At 40.0% G+C, this 21,596-nt stretch overlaps 1 protein-coding gene across 10 annotated transcripts in view; it reads left to right on the top strand.

The window, feature by feature from the left end:
- Positions 1-8,313: 8,313 nt before the first annotated feature.
- MAN1A2 (mannosidase alpha class 1A member 2) overlaps positions 8,314-21,596 on the top strand; it is a 209,322-nt gene continuing 196,039 nt past the window's right edge. For 4 of the 10 annotated variants that reach the window (XM_070267135.1, XM_070267136.1, XM_023641336.2 and 1 more), the window contains exon 1: positions 8,314-9,947. In XM_070267135.1, coding sequence (XP_070123236.1) covers positions 9,646-9,947 — 302 coding nt within the window. In that variant the 5' untranslated portion in view covers positions 8,314-9,645. Of the gene's footprint in view, positions 9,994-17,432; positions 17,584-21,596 lie in introns of those variants that run through there. The other 6 variants (XM_070267139.1, XM_070267137.1, XM_023641338.2 and 3 more) reach the window with 4 other exon arrangements.

The following is a 21,596-nucleotide window of genomic DNA, read 5'->3' as shown; positions in this document are numbered from 1 at the left end:
CCCAAACATGACAAAGGCCTTAGTATGCTTAAACTACCCATTGTTAATTTCCTTCCTTCTTGTTATTTTTTTTTACCATTAAAGTGGTTATTTTTAATTCTACCATCACATTTTATTAATCTCCTCCCTCACTAGTATCTCTTTACCCTGTGCTTCTCCTCTGGGCTTATTCTTCCTGTCGGGGAAGCACATTCTTCAGCAGTTCTAGTCTGGGTCTCTGGGTGGCAAACTCTCTCAGTCTTTTATGATCGAAAATGTCTTTGTTTTACTCTCTTCCTTAAGTGATAGTTTATCTGGAAGTGAAACTTGTGGTAATACTGTTCGATTCAATACTTTGAAGATATTCAATTGTCTTCTTGTTTCTGTTGTTGCTTTTGAGAACTCTAGTTATAGTCCCTTTGCAGATAATCTGTGTTTTCCCTTTGGTAATTTGAGATTTTATCTTTATCCTTATTGCTCTGTGAAATTACAGAGTGACAAAAAGTGACAAAAGTGTTACTTTTTTATTTATCTTGCTCAGGACACATGGTGTTCTGATGTTTTGACTAGAAAACCTCAGTCATTTCTTTCTTCGTTTTTTTTAAAGCATAGCTTCTCCACTCTTCCCTTCAGTTTCAGTTTTTCCTTCTGGAACTCCTATTAGACATATGTTGGAGCCACTTAATGGAACTCCATGAATCAAATTTTTTTCAATCTCTTTATTTTTATATACTGTTTTCTGGGTGAATACTCAGTAGTTTCCTATAATTCATTACTTTTTCTCTTCAACTTTGACCAGCTCCAGAGTTAACCCCATCTGTTGACTTCTTCATTTCAATGATCAATTTTTTTTTTTTTTTTTTTTTTGCTGAGGAAGACTTGCCCCAAGCTAACACCTGCTGCCAATCTTGCTCTTTTTGTATGTGAGCTGCTACATCATGGCGACTGACAGACGAATGGTGTAGGTCTGCACCTGGGAACCAAACCCTGGGCCACTGATGTGGAACATGCCAAACTTAACCACTAGGGCACTGGGCCTGGCCTCAATGTTCAAATTTTTATTTTCAGGATTTCTATTAGTTCTTTTTCATTTTTACCTGTTCTTTATTTGGCTTATATCTGCTCCCTAATTTCTTATCCTTTTAAAATGAGTGCTATGCTTTCATTTATTTGAGAATACAAAAATATTAATTTTAAAAATCTTTGTCAGTTCCATAGAGTTCACTTTATCTGGAGTAAATTCATGCTCTGAGTGTTCATTTTGTTGGCCATCTTTCTTAGCATTAGACGTCTGTATGTGTTTGCAATTTGGTGGTCAGGCTCATTTTGAGTGGGAAATTTTTATTTGCTTTGTTCTGTTTTATTTTAGTTTAGTGCTGTTTGTTTTCCTCTCACCTGCTCTGTGCTCTCCCCTCCATGTTCAGTGATTTTTGCCTCCATCTGCCTCCCTAGACCTCCATTCTAGAATTGGATCTAATGTTGGCATTTTGATGCTCCTACCCACAGTGATGTTGGGGATATCACAGAACCAGCCACTTGGCTAGCTGCTTGGCTTAGTTCCTGATTCTGAGGCTGCGTCTTTGTCCTTCTGTTTCCCCAGGCAGTGGGTTGGCAGCAGTTTATTTTTGGCTTCCTTTCACAAACTCCTGACTTCAAGAACTAAGCCTGGCTCCTGTCCTCCACCTTGTTTGGAGCATCTTTAGTTCTTGTCACCTTGCAGGAGACAAAAATCTTGGCTTTTGAACCTGAGACCCCAGGGGGCCTATGGCCTCAGACTTGCTAAGTGCTTTCTGTTTTGGTTCCATTTCTGGTCTATGAAAAGGGTTATTTTGTTTTTGAGCCTGGTTATACCTTTTTGGTTTTCTCTTTCTGTATTTTAACTATAATTACTATTTGCGTGGATCAAATAGTGGACTTGTAAAGGGAGTGGATCAAAGCATGACCTTACTGTACCAACTAGAGCAGAAATCTTTCTGTGTTTACCTCTCCAGCCTTCTCTTTCACCATCCCTTCCTCTGCAATCTATGATCTAACCATAGTTAATCACTTTAGAGGATCAATAAATTGCATGCCTTTTCTCCTGCCTCCCTCCCACCGATTTTGGATGAAATAAGACACAGAGGATAGTCAAGTGGAGACTTTAAAAATATCAGCTTTATTACAGACAAGCTGATAAAGAACAAGGTTCTGGATCTGTAACCCAAAGAGCTTGCTAATCCTCTACTGACTCCCAACCCCGACAGAACTTAGCCTCAGAACTGCCCACCGAAGGGGAAGGTTGGGTCTGCAGGGCAGACATGTTCACCCAAGATTATTGTCTGCACTGGTCTGGGGCAGAAAGTGAACAGGAGAATAAATTCTCAGTAATTGGGGCCTTCTAATAGATTAGTTCCATCTAGTTAAGAAGTACCAGCCAATGAATGCAACAGTAGTCACCAATCAAGTAACTCACTCCTACGTGGGAAGGATAGTGGTGTAAGGAGCCAAAAGTTATCTTCTAATGGAACAGCCTCCTACCCACCCTGCTCCATGGAAAAATGAGGCCATGGGAAAGCAGCTTACCCTAGCACATGCCATGCTCTTTCTCCTTCCTCCAAGTATTTTCACATGTTCTTCCCATCTTTTTCGTCTGCCAGCTCCTCCTCATCCTGATGCCTATAATAAAAATAATAGTAAATATTTATGGAATCCCAACTATGGAGGAAGCACTATCACATACATTATCTCCTTTAATTGGTATAACAATCCTATGAGGTATGTATTGTTATTTTAACCTATGGATGAAGAAACTAAGCATAAGGAAGGTTTTCAATGTTTCCAAGATCACACAGGTAAATGGCGGAGACAGGATTAGGCCCGGGATTCTCTAGTTCCAGAGCCTATATTCTCTTCATCATATGCGGCTGCCTTTCATATTTTATTCATCTTTGAATATCTAGAACACAGCATAGCATCAGCAGAGAGTTGGATGCTCAATAATATTTAACAAATGAATGTGTAAATCAGTGAAACATATTCTCAAGCTAACTGCCTTGAGTGGATTAAAAACAACTTTAATATGAGGATTTATGAAGAATGGTTAACCTCCTTTGGCATCAGTTTGCTCTTTATAAAGGTGGATGTAGAATCTAATTTTGAAGCTTTCTGTAGGGGCTACTAAATTTGATATACCTCTGCTGTCACTTTCAATTTTAGGTTTTCTCCCCTTGGCTGCCCAAAGGGAGCACTTGGTTCTACCCTACTTTTGTCCCTGGCCCAAGCCTGTTGGCCACCTGAAAGAGTGGGTTCCTTCTGGTCCCTGATCCTTTACACTTGTACAACTACTGATGCTTCACATACTACTTGCAGCCACAGCACCTTCATGCAAAGACATGCTGTGTATTAGTCAAGACTTTTTACATTGCAAACCACAGAAACTAATTCCGACTGAAAAAGAAATTTACAGGCTTGTATAGCTGAGAAGTTCAAAGCATGACTAGCCTTAGATATGGCTGGACTCAGAGCAGAGGGAAATTTACTATGAGCCCAATGAAGCGTAAGCTTCTGGGTTCCTCATTGATTGGCTCTGTTTTAGGCACTGGGAGAGGCCCTAGCAATGTGTTGACATAATCATTTGTTTTTCTAAAATTTGAAAGTTTTGTAACTGCGGGCCCTCCAGTACCAGTTCAGCTGATCCCATCTCTTATCAACAGAGTGATTAAGAATTGCCTTTCAGAAAATGTGCAAAGTCACGGAGCCAGAGCATTGTGCAGAAGAAGAAATCTTGACGTGAAATGACTGCGGAACCAAAGATTCTCCTCCCCCAAGAACCAAAGGACCAGGACATGACTGCAACTTAAAAGTCAGACTCTTATCAGAAGCCAGGGGTCTGCCATTCAGGAAGTTCCAGTGTTAAAATTCCTTCCCCACTTCATCATAAATGTTTAGAACCCTGTCACAAATATTTAGAATTGTACCATAAATGCTTGAAGCCCACCAATCAAAACCTGTCCTGACAGTGTTTCCATGTGCCTGCCTGTTCTCCTTAACTTCTTAAATTTCACCCCAAATCCTGAATTGGGGAGACAGATCTGAGGGCACATGCCCCCCGTCTCCCTGCAGATGGATCTCACAGAATAAAGCTGATCTCTTTCCCCAAAGGCGGATGCCATAATTAATTGGCTTGTTTATGCACATTGGGCAGAGAACCCCAGTTTTGTGCGGTACCAATGTCACTTTCCCAGCTCAAGAGTATTGGGGGATTAGGGCCAGGCAAGCTATTTACTGGCAGAGTAAAACGGGAGGGTTCTAGATAAGTGGCAGGAAAAAGCAAGTAGGGGTGCCTGTGCATGTTCTGCTCTCTAGATTGGAACACCACCCTTCTCTTCTCCTGGTTAAACAAAGGCTCAGCTTGGGTGGCACCTGATCCAGGACCTTTCCCTGACACACTCCCAATCTCCCTCTCCTCAGGCTGGTGCCCCTCCTGTGTTCCCATGAACCCCTGGGGCTTTATTCCAAAAGCACTCTTCCCTGTCATGTAATTGTCAGTGCTCATCTATCTGCCCACACCAGACTTCAAGCTCATTGAGAGGGATTCTGACTTGTTTCTCTCTCTAGCACCTAGAAGAGGGCATGTCACACAATGGTCCTTATAACAAATGTGTCTTTTATAAGCAAATGAATCTCAAATACTTTGGCTCAGAGAGACAGCTGAAGCTTTTTTGGCTTTGCTGACTTTCACAGAGCTGACTTGAGAGTTTCATAACACTGAACTTCAGCTTATCCCTGACATGGAGGAAAAAAGCTTCATAGAAGAATGCAAGAGTGGAGAGAGCAGGGCCAAAGCCTGGTTATTTCTCTGCACATTTAGTAGTCATGTCTGGTAAGTTCTCCTTTAACATCTTCCTTGGATACTTTGGGAACCAGGTGAAACTAAGAATGAACAGGTTATGTAAGTAAACCCAAAGCCTCTTTTTTATACCAGCTGTATTTTTTTTTCCTCTAGCATATGAGTTCAGTTTCACTTAAAGCAGAGCTAGATGGTGTGTGTGTATAACAGAGGCTAAAATTGTTTCTACAATGGAAAAGTTACCACATGATTGAACAAATACAAGTAACTTTTACATTGCAATACGTAAGCGGATCTCAGTCATGGTCCTATAAATCTGAAATATGTAGGAGTAAATTTTGTTTTGTTAGGAATTTAATAATTCTGATTTCCCAAAATATTGATTAATTTATATGGATTTGTAAAAGGGAAATCATCACTTTATCTGCTACTTTGGAATCTTGTTTATGCCTTAGATCAAAGCATAGCTACTCTTTGAAAATGAAACATTCTCTTTACACTCTCTGGAATGAGATCCTTTCCTGTGGTGTATATACATATATATACACACACATGTATTCATTTATTTCAGGTACTCTCTGCTTTCTGTCGATTGCCCTCAGATGTGTGTTCACCTTGATACAACTGAGTCAACCTATTTGAAATCCGACCTTAAGTTTCAGAACTTGAGAAGTACCAGTTTCTTTAAAATTATTTATTTAATTATGAAAGTAACACAAACAGAACAACATGTGGGGAAAAATCATACGTAATGCCAATATCTTAACACAATGGCTATAATCTTTTTCGAATATTCCCTTTTGATCTTTTTATATGCATATTTTAATATATTTGTCATCATAATTTATGAATAAATTTGCAACTTGCTTTAAAAAAACCTGAGCAAAACAGTACTGATTCTTTTAAAACTCATCTGAGAGGGACCTAGTTTCTAGAAGAGAACACACATACACACACACACAATACTTTCTGACGCTGGTGTAGGATTACAATAGTCCCCTCTTATCTGCGGGGGATACATTCCAAGACCCCCAAAGGAGCCTGAAAACAAATAGTGCCGAACCCTATATATACTATGCTTTTTCCTATACATACATACCTATGATAAAGTTTAAAGTATAAATTAGGCACAGTAAGAGATTAACAACAATAACTAAAAATAGAACAATTGTAAAAATATACTATAATAAAAGTTATGTGAATGTGGTCTCTCTCTCTTAAAATATCTTATTGTACTGGGGCTGGCCCCGTGGCCGAGTGGTTAAGTTCGCGCGCTCCGCTGCAGGTGGCCCAGTGTTTCGTTGGTTCGAATCCTGGGCGCGGACATGGCACTGCTCATCAGACCACGCTGAGGCAGCGTCCCACATGCCTCAACTAGAAGGACCCACAACAAAGAATATACAACTATGTACCGGGGGGCTTTGGGGAGAAAAATGGAAAAAATAAAATCTTTAAAAAAATATATATATATCTTATTGTACTGTACACATTCTTCTTGCGATGATGTGGGATGACACAACGCCTATGTGATGAGATGAAGTAGGGTGAATGACATAGGCATTGTAACACAGCATTTGGCTACTACTGACCTTCTGACCACACGTCAGGAGGATCATCCAGCTATAATGATGCTGATGGTTGGAGATCCAACAAAGGGATGATTCACGTCCTGGAATGGGATGCCTCGGGATTTCATTACGCTACTCAGAACAGAACTCAATTTAAAACTTAGGAATTGTTTATTTCTGAAATTTTCCGTGTAATATTTTCGGACCAAGATTGACTGCAGGTAACTGAAACCATGGAAAGCAAAATTGTGGATAAGGGGGACTACCGTATAATAAAATAACTGATAACATCGATGGCTTTGGAATCACACTGTATCTGGACATGTGCAATAAACCCTAATTTGAATAATGATGTTTTTACTCTCCTGAAGAACAAAATGAGTTTTGCAAAACAGGAGGGCAATAAACAGGAGGGGCACATATAAGCCTGCTTCACAGGCTGTGAAGTTGAGCCCGCTTAAGTTACACTTGTCAACTAGGTTATGGCAGTTTTCATATGATTGATGTCACTGGGGTTAATGATTTGGCAGCAACCTAGAAATACTTACTTTTCAAGACGGGTAAGTATAACTCACTATTTCATTTAGAGGTCAATATTTATTTCCCCTGATCTTTTCATGGAAAATAAATAACTTTGACAGCCAGAAAGCAAAGTGGGTTTCTTTTCCTTTGTCTTAGAGCGGCTCAGCATTAGAAACTGTCAACTTGGCACCTTTTATAAGGACACGTGGAGAAGGCAGGAAGTTTACTACATTTACTCTGAACTGGGCACTCTTTACTGCCAGCTTGACTGGGTGAACTCGTGACAGGTGGCCTTTAACATGTTTGTCTTTATTTGGTGAAGCAAGTTCAACGACAATGGCTTCTTTTGTCGTATGGTAGGTAGTTAGACACGCAGAGCTTCTGGAAACAGTGTAGACTGGAATGTACTTTTAATTGTGCCAACGAACAGGACTTTTTGCTTGATATTTAACCTAAGGCCGACATTTTTCCCCCTCCTATTTAAGGGCCACCTCTCCAGTTCCCAGGCACCAGTAAGGATGTGTTGAGGGAATGACAACTTACCTTCATATTTGAATAAAACACCATCTGCAAGTAAATTGGAAGCAAGAATATATACGTATTAGAGAAACTTTTTGTACTTAATCACAACATGGTTCTTCTGAATACTATGGATAATAGAATTGACTCAGATTGCTTTTAAGCCTGAATTTAAACAACACTGTCATTTTGGATTTTAGCCCCTCCTCCTTCATACGTCTCTTCTACTGGAGGGGTGGTGGTGGGGTGTGGAGACGGCGGCAGAACGTCTTCAGAAATTGAAGTAGGAGGAAGCTGCTGTCATATAGGCTGCTGTCACAGATTCCTCAGAAAGGAAACCTAATCAAAAGGGCAAGATCGCCATTTTATTTTTAACACACAGCCTGGCACATGGTTGGGGCTCAGTATCGCTGAATCGAGCCTCAGGTGCCCAACAACGTGCCCATGGGCCGCCTGGAAGTCTGAGACCCTGTCACTGAGCCCTAGGCACCAATAGTCTATAATGGAAGACAAGACTTCCAGAGAGCAAGATGAATAGATTGAATAGAATAGATTGAATAGAAGAATAGGTTGAATAGAACCATAAACGTTAACCTCGGCCGTCAGCGCCCGTTAATTCCAGGAACCCTTAATTGCAAGAAACCTTCACGACCTGAGCCCTCCTCCCTCTCGCCCAAAGGCCGGGTCAACCCCGGAAAGCTGGCGATGGCCCAGCGCTCCGCGCCGGGGAAGCGACCACGGAAGCGTAGACGGGCGCCGTTCCCCTGTGGCGCGGCCGGCCGGCAGCGGCAGGACGCTTCCGGGGAGCGCGGGCGGCGGAGCCCGCAACGGCGCTAGGCCGGAGCGCGGCCGGGGGAGGGGCGGCGGCGGGGCCGGGCGCGTGCGCGCGCACCTCACACTCGCCGCCCGGGGACGCCCACTCGCGAGTCGGGGCGGTAGGCCGGCCCGCACAGTCCGCCCCTCGGCCCTCGGGCCCGCGCACGCGTCTGCCCAACGGGCTTCGGTTCCCGGCTGGTCGGCGCTCTGCGGGACGAGGGAGGCAGGGCCGAGGCCCGGGCCGCAGCCCCGCACCGCGTGGACGCGCTGCCTCTCCTGCCGCCGCCGCCGCCGCCGGCAGATCGAGCAGCTGCGAGCGCCCGGAGGCATCGCGGAGGAGGCCCGAGGGCGGCCGGCGGCCGGGCGGAGGGAGACGGAGCCGACCTCCGCGCGCCCGGGGCCGCCGCCGCCTCCCTAGGGCTGGGCGAGGAATGAGCAGGCGCCCCTCCCGGGCTCTCGGACCGAGGGGCCGTGGCTTGGCTTCTTCCCACGCAGCGGGGCTCGCGCGCCGGCGACCTCGCTGAGGGAGCAAGCGCCGGAGCTGACTTAACCGGCCGCCGGGAGAAGGAGGAGGAGGAGGAGGGGAGGAGCCGGGCGGGGCGGCCGCCGCGCTCCCCTCCCCTCGCCCGCGCACGCCGGGGCCGCTCAGTGGCCGTCCGCGGAGGAAGTTCCGCTCCTCGCAGAGACGGGCGGTAGCAACAGCAGCGGCGGCGGCGGCGGCGGCCGGCAGGGCAGGTAGCGCGGCGGCGAATGCCCTTCGCGCCGGCCGTCGAGGGGCAGCGTCGGAGCTCTCCCGGGGGCCCGGGGCTTGCGGGCGGCGTCGGGAGGCGCGGGCGTCCGAGCCCTGCCGCTCCTTCACCCGGCGCTGCTGCCTCGGCTTCAGCGAGGTGGGACCTTCCTCCCTCCCCGGGGGCGGACTTCCGAGCAGACCCTTCTTTTTCCACCGCCGAGGTGAAGGGATCCTGGCGTCGAAGCGTCATAGGGGGTTCAGCGAGCCTTCTACAACTCCTCGGATCTCATCAGGCCCCCTTTTGGGGCGGGAGACCACAGCGGAGCATCTGGCTGTGTACAGGAGTGGGAGAGCCCACCTTGCATCGTCTCCGCAGTGCTGCTTGCCTCATCTACCCTTAGGAATGGAGAGGAGGCTTGGAATAACCCGATGAGGTACCGAAAGCCAAATGGCCAAGAAAATATAACAGAACATACACTAGCCATCGTTTGGGGGCCGCGCACGTTTCTGAATGTAATTGGGCGAGCGTGAAAGAGGTGCCCTATTAAAAAGCACAACAGTCCGTTAAGGGGAGAAAAATTGAGTTTCCCCATTTTTGCCAAGATTTTGAAGACTGTTCAATGCATTGTACATTTGATGTAAGATGAGAACTTTATAAAATATTCTGTCCAAGAGCGTAAACGATGACTACCCCAGCCCTGCTGCCCCTATCCGGACGAAGGATACCTCCTCTGAACCTGGGGCCGCCTTCCTTCCCCCATCACAGGGCGACTTTGAGACTTTCTGAGAAGTTTATCCTCCTCCTTATTCTAAGTGCCTTCATCACCCTGTGTTTTGGGGCATTCTTCTTCCTTCCAGACTCTTCAAAACACAAACGCTTTGATCTGGGTTTGGAAGATGTGTTAATTCCTCATGTAGATGCCAACAGAGGGGCTAAGAACCCTGGAGTCTTCCTGATCCATGGACCCGATGAACATAGACACAGGTTTGTTTATTTCAGAAGTTCTGACATTAACATTTGGCAGAGCAAGGTATGGCTTATTGCCTCAAATCGGTCATTTCTTTTTGCGTTGTACTTTTGAATGTAATTCTCCCTGAGTTGTAAGAGTTGTATTGTTATTTCAGAACTGGATGAATAGAACTATAAGCTGAAAGGACGCCTAGAGCCCCATCTAAAGACGACTCCTTCGTTTTATATAGGAGAAAAATTTGTGCTCAGAGATGTTGTGTCTAATGTGAACAACTGGGAATGGAGGTTATGAAAACTTAATCTAAAGCGATAGCAGCATATGCTGCGCCTTCATTTGTGAAGAATGTGTTGCATTGAGTTATTGTGTCACCCTGTGAAATAGATCCATGGTATCCTGATATCTATGGGTTTGTTCCCTACCAAAGGGCTGTCATTCTCTGGCTTGTAGTTGAAGCTTAGTAGTGAATCTTAGCTTTTTAGGAAGACAAAATGAGCAGAATATACCTGTCGTTTCTTAACATGCAAAAATATCCTGATTTTTGTTATTTTCAGCGGGTGTGTTTTGGTGCTCTGTGTGGAATTAGTTAACGATATCATTGAATCCTAAATCATTTCACTTTGTGAGTCTTGTAGACAAGATTTGATTATGTTTTTAATTTAATATTGCTCTGATTTTTTTTTTTAATGTGAGAGATAGAGGGTGTCAAGTAACTATTAGAATCTGTTCGATTAAAGAGGTCACGTTCTTTCAAATCAAATCTGAAGTGAGCTCTTGGGAGAGTATAGCAAATTAGGATAAAACGGGAGCTCTAGTTACATTTCCTTTGAATCATTTATGTAATTTGTATCAGAAGAGTTTGAGAAAGTAGTTTACTTTTTTCAAACCTACATTTTTTTTTACCTGTGAAATCTTTTCCCTTTCTTCTCTATTTCTTAAAATAATTTTTGAGTATATGAAAAAAAATCGTTTACTCGAGTTCTGTTTTCAGCTGACTTTAGTTTTAACTTTTTATCAAGTACCACGTTTTTGAAAAAGCTTGAGTTCAAATGTGAGTCTAAGTTAAATACTTGGGAGAATGCACTGTTGTAATGAGAGCTGGTTTTTCCTTTTTCTCAATCTGCTTAATTCATTATTTGCTTGTTGGTTCTTTGACTTTTGGCTGAACTTTATCGAGTTGTTAGTTCTAAAATTGTCTCATACCATTCTTCTGTCACTAAATTAATATGGAATTTTTGCCATCATTTTCAACTTCTGTAGTCTTTTGCATTTGTTTCTTTTATTTTGCCCTTTGCTCTTTGTGACTGAGAAAAATCTGATGTGATGTGTGAAATATGTTGCTGAAAAATTAACACTGAAAGTACTGTTTCCTTGAAAATCTGATTTCCCATGGTATTTATATAAGCTATATAATATTTGAAAAAAAAGATGTAAGATTGGCTTTAGAACTCTTTGATAGTCACACATTAACATTTTTTAACTCTTTTATTACAGTCATCTGTCATATAGTAAACAGTTTTTTAAAATATTTTAAGTGTGATCTAAAGGTTAAAAATATGTGACAACATTTTAGTTTAAAAACATTTACGGGGGCCAGGTTGGTGGTGTAGTGGTTAAGTTCCCATGCTCCGCTTCCGTGGCCCGGGTTTCTGGTTCAGATCCCGGGTGCGGACCTAGCACTGCTTATCAAGCCATGCTGTGGTGGTGTCCCACTTAAAATAGAGGAAGATTGGTACAGGTGTTAGCTCAGCACAGTCTTCCTCAAGCAAAAATAGAGGAAGATTGGCAACAGTTGTTAGCTCAAGGCCAGTCTTCCTCACACACAAAAAAGAAATTTACAGAAAAATTCTCAGTTAACTGGAGGTAAAATTTAAATTTTGAGTGGAAATAATAGCTATGTGCATTTTATTCACATTTTTAAAAGCCTGCTTAAATCTCTTAAACAAGGATTCTTAAATTTATATAGCCTGTGAAGACATGTGCTTGTGTGTTGCTATCCAAAACTATTGGGTTCCTGAGTTTGGAGTGAGAGATGAATTATTCTGATAGCAAGGGTTGGTGAGTGAGCCAAATCCTGAGTTTTGGATAGGAAGAGTCTGGATAACAAGTGGTATATATGAGAATTTATTCGAATATGTTTGGTTCCTGAGTTTTGAAAAGCAAGACTCTAAATAGTGAGAGCTCAGGTAATGAGGGATCCGTGTATTATCTCTGTGCATATTTCTGTGGTTATATCAGTGTATTTTTATATTTGTTTAGTATGTTATTGATTGTCGCTTACCATATCTGAAAAGACAGTCTGTAGTGATAAGAATTCTTCTAATTTGAGCAATGAAATACACTTCAAATTAGAGATTGTTCAAATGATGTTTAAAATGTGAGATGTAAAACATCAAACTAATGTATAAGCACTAACTTATTTAAAAGTAATTCAGAGAGATAGCTTTTTTTTTTCTTTTTTTCTGTGAGGAAGATTGGCAGTGAGCTAACGTGTGTTGCCAGCCTTCCTCTATTTTATATGGAATGCTGCCACAGCGTGGCTTGACGGGCAGTGCTAGGTCTGCACCTGAGATCTGGGCCTGCAGACACCAGGCCACCAAGCTGGAGCACGTGAACTTAAGCACTACGCCGCCAGGCGAGCCTAAGAAAGATAGCATTTTAACAGAATTAGTTGGTACTAAGATCATACCTGTTTTGGGTGTGGTCAAAAAATCTTTCTTAATTTGGAAAATACAAATTGATAATTTATATTAATTTTGCGTGTGTGGAGAAAGGTGCAGGATAGAGGGATGAGCAGCCTGACTTTAATGGATAAATAATGAAAAAGAAATCATGGCCATTATTTCTTATTCACAGTATTTACGAGATACTTGTTGAATAATGGCTTTTCTTTATTAATGAATCAGTATAGTAGTTAGGTGCTTAAGCTCTGGAGTCAGACTGCATGGATTCATACCCTAGTTTGTTATTGATTAGATATGGAATCTTGAGCAAATTTGTAAACTCTATGCCTAAGGTGCTTCCTCTGGATGACAGTGGGGCCTTCTTTACAGATTGTTATATTGAACGGGATAGTCCATGCAAAGTGTTCAACATAGTTCACGGGATAGTACATGTAAAGTGCTCAACATAGTTCCTAGCATTTAGTAAATGCTCAATAAATATTAGCTATTATTATTATTATCAATAATTATAGTTTTAATTGAATATTTTCATTCTGAGCCTACTTACCTTTAAATACCGTGCATGTTTCTGAAAAGTTGCGTATAGGTTAATTAATATTTTAAAAGTGCACGAGAACCTTATTGTCTAAAGGAACATTTTATAACCAAACCTAGTTAGCAACAAATGTATATTGCATATCTACTATGTGTCGGGCCCTGCTTTTATGGAGCTTCTGGTCTGGGGGGGATGATGGGCATGAAACAAATACACTTATTTTCGAGGTGTGGTGAGTGTTATGAAGTTGTGCTCACTGCTATTAGAACACATAATGGTGTGATTTAGCCATCGGGGGTGGGTGCGGTGGGCAGTGGGAATAGGGAAGGCTTTGCTGGGGAAGCAGTGGCTCAGAAACTTAGAACAGATAGGAGATGGATTGCTAAGTGAGGGGGAGATGTAGGAGAAAGTGGGCAAAGCAGAGGACATGACCTGTGTGAGAGCCCTAAGGTAAAAAATCTTGGCATCGTTGAGGGTCTGAGAAATGTTCGGTACGCTTGGAGTAGAGATCAGCGGTGTGGGGCTGGCTGAAGACACTAGAGGAGAGGTCAGATTCAACCTCCTTATTGTTGGGACGGTTTGAATTAGTTGCCAGCATTCACAGATTAGGAGATTGCGCATGAAAGTCTAGATTTCTGATTTCTCTTGAAAAATTTGAGGATATGGCAACCCCCAAGTCTGTATTTCAGATGGCAACACTCAGCTGCGTCTGGGCAGCAGCTACTCCCTCTAGAGGGCCATGTGCTCTTCATTTTATGCACTCAATTAGGTTGCCAGATAAGTAAATCTCTCTAATGAATCAATATTTAACCTGGTTGTTGTTGAGTTTGGAATCCCTAGGCAGGATCCTGGAGAGTTTGTAGTTAAGTATTTTGGTCTTTATCCTAAGTACTATAGGAAGTCATTGCAGAGTTTTCATTAAAGCAAGGGAATGACATAATCATTTTTAAAAAATTTAAATAATCACTTTGGTTGCAGTGTAAACATAGATTGGCGAGGAGCAGGAGGAAATGTAGTGAAAGCAGTTGGGGGTGTCTAGGTCACAGAGGATATTGGCTTAGACCACAGTGGTGACAGTGGAGGAGGAGAGAAATTAGTGGAGAAAGGTGGTTGATTGAAGAGATGTTAAACTGTTCACTTTTGCAGAAGTTGGTGGTTGATTGAATATGGCGGCTAAGGTGGGAGGACGAAGGAGTCCAGGATAACTCCCAGTTTCTGTCTGACATGGCTATGGATTACTAAAAAATATACACTATATGTAATTAATACTTTATATAATTGATATTACATGAATTTAAGATAAAGTATTTTCATGAGAAAACCTATATGTCCCTTCTGTTAAGTGGTTCCTAAATAATCCAGAGTTTTTAAACAATATATACCTTTCAGATGATAGCAACATAAAATGTGTAGTTTGATGTCGATGATAGTCATTTTTAGCATCTGTGATTTTAAAGTAATCAAAACAGGTATTGGTTGTAATAGACATGAATGTTGTTATAAATATACACTGATAGACAAAATAGTGTGTTCATAATTTGTGCACATAATAGACTTATCTAATTAAAATTTTACTTACTAATTTCTTTCATTTCTTTTTCATTTCTTCTGACATTGGGCTTTGTGCTTTTGTTTTGTTTTTAAAATATTTATTCGAACTGCCAATAAGTTGCCTCCTGTAGTTAGCATTTAGTTAGTCTGAATTGAGTACTTGAGGGTCAGGTATATGTTAACTGCTGACGGTTTCCTCACACAGAAAGAACATAGGCTTTGGAATCAGAAGGAGCTGAGATTGTGACTTGGGTCTGCTAACTAGCTGTGTGATATTGTACTAGACATAATCACTCTAAGCCTGTGCTGGCCAGTGTGGTAGTCAGTAGTCACGTGTGGCTGTTGAACTTGACATGTGGCTGGTCCAGATTGCAGTATGCTTTAGTGAGATTTTCTTAAGATTTTTATGTCCTGATTTGTAGCTTTTCCTTGATTGAGTTTTGCTTTTTATTGTGAGTAGAGATTTTAAATCTCACTATTATGATTTTAATTTTCTTACTATCTTTCCTCATCTCGTCCTTCTTCCATGCCTTTTTTTCCCTATCTTGCTCTTTGCTTAGGGCTTTCTGCTCCTGTTTTGGGGCGGTCACATCATTTTATCCTTTAAGTCTGATGGACTTTCTCTTATATTTACCCCTACTGGCTCATGGTTGTTTTTCCTACTTCCCTTTACTCAGACGTGAGTAAGGTAAGGTCTGTTTGTACTTGATTTTATTGACAGTCTGATGTACGTGTCTTCGTTGCTTTTTCTTTTTTTTTGTTTGTTTCCTTATGTATTGAGTGAATAGCCTTTTAGCTCTGTAGTTGCAGCTCTCAGTCTGTTTTTCTCTGTTCTGCTATGATAGTAGCATCTTTAGTCCTCTCAACTGCTTTGGTGCTGGAGTGGATTTTTATGCACTTCCCACATTCAGAGCACAATTGGCCACATGGATGGCTACTGAGATTCTTCTTGTCTTGTCCCTTACCACCTAGAGTACAGTTTTTCAGTTTGCTTCTCATGCGCTTACTTCCCCCATTCTCCAGGAGCTGTTCTCTCACAGAACCTCGCTAGTTAGATAATAAGGTAAGAATTGGGAAGAGACTGTGAAGAAAGGCAAGTTGAACAGTGCGCTGACTGCGTGGAGATCTCTGTCACATTTTCTCACTGGGACAGGTGCTTCGGTCTCTGAGCTAAGTTGTAGTTGGGGTAAGGTGGTAGTTTGGGCATTGTTTATTTCATTGAGGTAAAGTTGGTTCTGTACAATCGAGGTGTGGTTATAAATTAATAAGAGTTCTTCCAGTTTCTGACATGATGACTCTTATTTCTTTGATAGTCTTAGTTTTTCTCATTTTCTACTTCTTTTGTAAGTATTAATAGTGACTTGGAAGAGCTGTATTTGGGGGCTGCTCACCAGATGACATTTTGTATACTCTTATTTAAAGTCTAATTTTGATCCTAAGCAAAGTGACAGTGACGTTGTTTTTATTAATTCAGCATTATAAAGTCACTGAGTATAGCAGTATGTTTTTCATTCTCCTCAGAAATGAATAAACTGTTTGTATGGTACGGTTAAAGTTCGGAATGCTGAGGTGGAAGTCGTGATTTTCACGTTTGGTTAATGAGTATTGAAAATTCCAGGAGATGACATACTGTGCAATGCCCCAGAAGCTGAATGTTAATATCTGAACAGTATTTATTGGATGAAGTTAAATATTTCAAGGAAATAAAATTTGTTCAAGCATTAGTTTATTTGCTTTAAAAGCTATAATAGCCTTTCCAGAATTTGTTTTTTTTTTTTGAGGAAGATCAGCCCTGAACTAACATCTGTGCCCATCTTCCTCCCCTTTGTACGTGGGACACCTGCCACAGCATGGCTTGCTGAGTGGTGCCATGTTCGCACCTGGGATCCAAACCAGCGAACCTGGGCTGCCAAAGCAGAACATGCGAACTTAACCGCTGTGCCACCAGGCCGACCCCTGTCTTGGGTTTTATAAGAAGTGTTCTAGGCCTATGAAATATTTATTTACTCTTATTTATTAGTATTTCTTTTGGATTTTCTTCTTATTAAAGGATCAAGCACAATCTTAGAGTATTCCTTCCAAATTATTAACATAGACTGATGTAGATTTATTTATTTTTTTTGAGGAAGATTAGCCCTGTGCTGACTACTGCCAGCCCTCCTCTTTTTGCTGAGGAAGCCTGGCCTTAAGCTAACATCTGTGCCCATCTTCCTCTACTTTGTATGTGGGACGCCTACCACAGCATGGCTTACCAAGCAGTGCCATGTCCACACCCGGGATCCGAACAGGCGAACCCTGGGCTGCCGAGAAGCGGAACGTGCACACTTAACCGCTGCACCACCGGCCCGGCCCCTGATGTAGATTATATAGCCTGTATAACATGTAGTTTAAGATTAGATTTTATTTTTTTATCATTATTTATTGTAAATCTGTGCTTGAGTTACCTTGAGTGATTTACATTTAATCGTATTTACTAATAGTATTCTCTGGTCTACAGGGTTCTTGTTAATATTAATTTACCCGTTAACAGCTGAGATTGCCCAAACCCACATATAGATTTATTCCCTTATCTCCCCTGCCTTTAGGTAGTCTTTTTCCCGTGTACTTCTTTCTCCCGTATTGTCTGTGATTGCATATTTGCACTCATTTGCTTACTTATGTCTCTCCCAATAGAAGATGGGCTCCTTGAGGACAAATGACTGTCTTTTATTTCTCTTTATATCTCCAATGGTAGAAGTACATTCAATCCTTAATAAAAGTAAATACCTATTGAATAAATGATGCTCATGGCAAGGTGACAGATTCCACAAAGAGAAGGTCTAAACACAATGCAAGGAAGTATTGAGAGAGAAGATGCAAAAGTAGGAGGAATGATGTCTTAAGGTAAGAAGGATACAGTCTTTAATAAAGGCCGTTTATAAAAATAATTAAAAAAAAATTAGGCAATAATTTGTGTTCATCCTATCTAGAATGTACTTAATCCTACAAATATATCTAAGGTATTTGCATGCCCTCACATTGAGCTCCTTCTTTAGGAAAAAAGGAAGAAAACAGTAGAGAGTATGTGATGAGTATTTTCACATATTTAGCCTTTTGTGTTTACATCAAATCTGTAAGATAGGTATTACTAATCTCACGTTTACCACTATGGGTGCTGTAAAATTTAGATCATGCCGAAAGTTGGAAAGTTGGCACCGCAGAAGCTAAACGTCTATTCAAAATCAGTAGCATGTGGTAAACATTAATTTAATTGATTAACTGGACAAACATTATGTTTACTGTTGTTTGAAAACTATAGCAATATTTAACTTATGGTTTCAGCTGACTCCGTGTATTCATTAACTAGGAAAATGATTTTGCTGCTTTCATTTTCCATAATTATGCAAATTCTGTCAGAAAAGTTTATTTTGATTGCCGTTGAATTTTTGGTGGAACTTCTTCCTTTTAGCACATGGCTATAATGAGGAATGTACTGGAGATTTATTTTCAGACTGGGTTTTAAGATTTATTATAAAGAATAATAAAGAAAAGAACATTGGGCTCAGTGTTAAGAGAGAGAGTTTCTGGTTTCAGCATTGTCCTTAATTTTTGGAGTGTGTTTAGATAAGCTGTTTCACTTCTCTGTGCCTTATTTATGAAATGAGAGAATTGATTGGATCTTTAAAGATTTCCTTCGAGCTCATGCATATGAAATGCTAGTAATTTTATGAAGTAAGGAACTGAAGAATGTGTAGTAATGTAGTTCAAGACATCACAGAGCCAGCCCTGATGGCCCGGTGGTTAAAATCTGGTGCTCACTGCTGCGGCGGCCTGGGTTTACTTCCCGGTCGCAGAACCACGCCACCCACCTGTCAGTTGCCATGCTGTGGCGGTGGCTCACATAGAAGAGCTAGAATGACTTACAACTAAGATTTGCATCATGTACTGGGGCTTTGGGGAGGGGGAAAACAGAGGGAAAGATTGGCAACAGACGTTAGCTCAGGGCAAATCTTTCGCTGCCAAAAAAAGATCACAAATGCTGTGAAAATAAAACGTATTCTAAATAGGAATTAGCAGTGTCATTTTTATATATAAAAATTAAGATTTAAAAAATCATTTTATAAATGTAATTTATTTATATTATCATATGATTATTTATTTAGTCATGCACTGCATAGTGATGTTGTGGTCAATGTCTGACCACATATAGGATGGTGGTCCCATAAGATTAGTACTGTGTAGCCTGCCTGGGAGTGTAGTGAGTTACACCATCTAGGTTTGTGTAAGTACATGCTGTGATGTTCTCACAACAATGAAATTGCATAACAATGTATTTCTCAGAACATATCTATCATTATGTGACGCGTGACTGTAATGAAACTTGTACCAGTTTAAAAAGTGTAAATGAATGAAATGCTGTTTTATATATTTTTGTTTCTCATAAGCTTTAAAGTGGACTTTATTGAACATTTTGTATACCAACCTGAAGGCAATAGGTATATTTATAAAAATATCTCCAGGTGTCATTTTTGAGCCCAGTTAACAATTGCATATCTTAATTCATTACTTAAGACTTGAGGATAGAGTCTGTGGAAAACAAGAGTCCTTGAATAATTCAGGCCTTGGATTCTGTGAAGGCACTTATTACTCCTGATGCAAAATTTTCTTTGATGTAAGGCTATAGTTTCATTACCTTAATATTGAGAGATGCCATTGAAAATGTCTATTCTCTTTTGTTCTTTGTATCTTAATAAGAACTTTAGGGACAAGTTATATAGGTAGTTTAAAAAAAATGGTATGAAATAATCTGAAGACTACAAAGGGCGATGTGTGCACTGTTTTTCCTTTTACATTTTTGATGTTTATGTATTTATAAAATCAACCTCTATTACTTAGGAAGATTGCTTGGCCTCTCCTTAGTGATATTGATGTTAACCATTAAAAAATATTGGTCATGTTCATTTATTCAACAAGTGTCTTTGAGTATTTATTGTGTGTCAAGCATTATACTAAATATTGGGGATATGTTATAGAAGATTAATTTTGACTCAGACACTACTGAAAAATTTAAATCTTAGGTTCAAATCTTAACATCATTTTTAAAGTGTATATCATTATCTTTGGAGTCAGATTCTAGGAGTCTTAGAGAAACCTTTTTGCCCCGTTGAGGCTCTGGTGCGTGCATTTAGGTCATTGACATTTTTTGAGACTTCAGATAAATTATTGCCTTATCTCTCTTCCTCTTTGTTTTTTTTGAATATGCATTTATACCATTAATTTCTGCATTTCTGGCATATGGACTGGGTTATCTGGAAATAGGGTACAGTGTTCTGAAGCTTTTTTCAATCGGGAACCAGACCCTGGCATCTGAAAAAATATGCCAATCATTGTGCTAAATTGAGATCTGGCACAATGGTATGTATTTATGTATCTAAAACCATTTATATGTAGCTATCTATGGTTATATTTGTACATTTATTTATAAAGTTATATGTACATACATAAACTCTTCAATTACTTGAAAGAAAGGTGACATCTGATGCAAAGTTTATCTCTGTTTGGTGTGTATCTGTTTTGTATATAATAATAAAGGTGAATTATCTTTCCATTAATATATGATGCCATTAATAAACATTTACCTTTTCATGACCTAGATTTTTTTCCTTTACTTAAAAAGATTGGTAATACCTAGGGTGCAGTGAACATTGAGCAGTTGGGCTCCTCTTGTGCTTACACTGTTGGTGTAAGTGTAAATTAATAGAATTTTTGTGAAGAACAATTTAGTAATACCAACTAATTTAAAGTACATATTTTTTGATTCAGCAATTCTTCTAAGGACTTGTCCTTGGGAAGTCTTCACATCAGCGCACAAACAAATGTTCAAGAAGGTCCCCTGAAGCTATAACATGACGTACTGTAAATGATTCAAGTGTCTGTCAATAGGGGATTAGTTAAATAAATGATAATATATCTCAATATATAGAGTTCTTTTTTTTTTTAAAAAAAAACCATATGGATCTTTCCAGTTACTCCTGAAAGTACCACAATATTTTAAATTCATAGTTTTATAATAGTATGTTTTGATATCTGGTCTAAGTCATTTGTATCATTCTTGTTTTATAAAAAGTTATACGCATACATAAAAGTTTCAACAGATAACATCACTGTGCCCACTATTTCAAATCTTAACATTTTCCTATTTTAGTTGAAGATTACCCTTGTTGAGGTAAATCTCTAGCCTGAGTTTGACATTGTCTTTTTCAGTTCATGGTTTTATACTACAGCATATATATTGATATAAATTATATAGAAAAATAAATATATATAATTATATATTATGTATATTATATATACTTTACATATAGAGTATATATGTAAAGTGTATATACATTATTATATTTGTAATGTATATATACGTTAAATATATCATTATGCAAGTTTTTTTAATGATTTATGTATGTTGATATATTGGGCTCTGGTTCAATTACTTTATCCACTTAGATATTCCATTGTATAATTAAACCTCAAATTATTTATATATTACCCTGTTGCTGTATTTTTAGGTTAAATCCATATTATTACTGCAAAAAATTCTCATACATGTGTTCTTGGGCATATGTGTTTTTTTTCTTCAGGGTAAAACTTAGTAATAGAATTATTGAGTTGTAAAATATGTGCATCATTGACTCTAAATTTTGTTGCTAAGTTAGTCTGTACATTAGTTGTACCAATTTATATACCCACCTGCATGTTACAAACCATGATATTGTTAGATTTTAAAAATCTTTACCAATCCAATGCTAATTTTAGTTTTTATTTCCCTGATTACTAGTGAAGTGGATTTTTTTAATAATGTATTTATTGGTTGTTTAGGTTTCCTAGTCTTCAAGTTGCTCATTCATAATTTTTGCCAATTT

The sequence above is a fragment of the Equus caballus genome, chromosome 5 (assembly GCF_041296265.1).
Source record: "Equus caballus isolate H_3958 breed thoroughbred chromosome 5, TB-T2T, whole genome shotgun sequence".
Lineage (NCBI taxonomy): Eukaryota > Metazoa > Chordata > Mammalia > Perissodactyla > Equidae > Equus > Equus caballus.
This window is presented reverse-complemented; position numbering and strand designations above follow the sequence as displayed.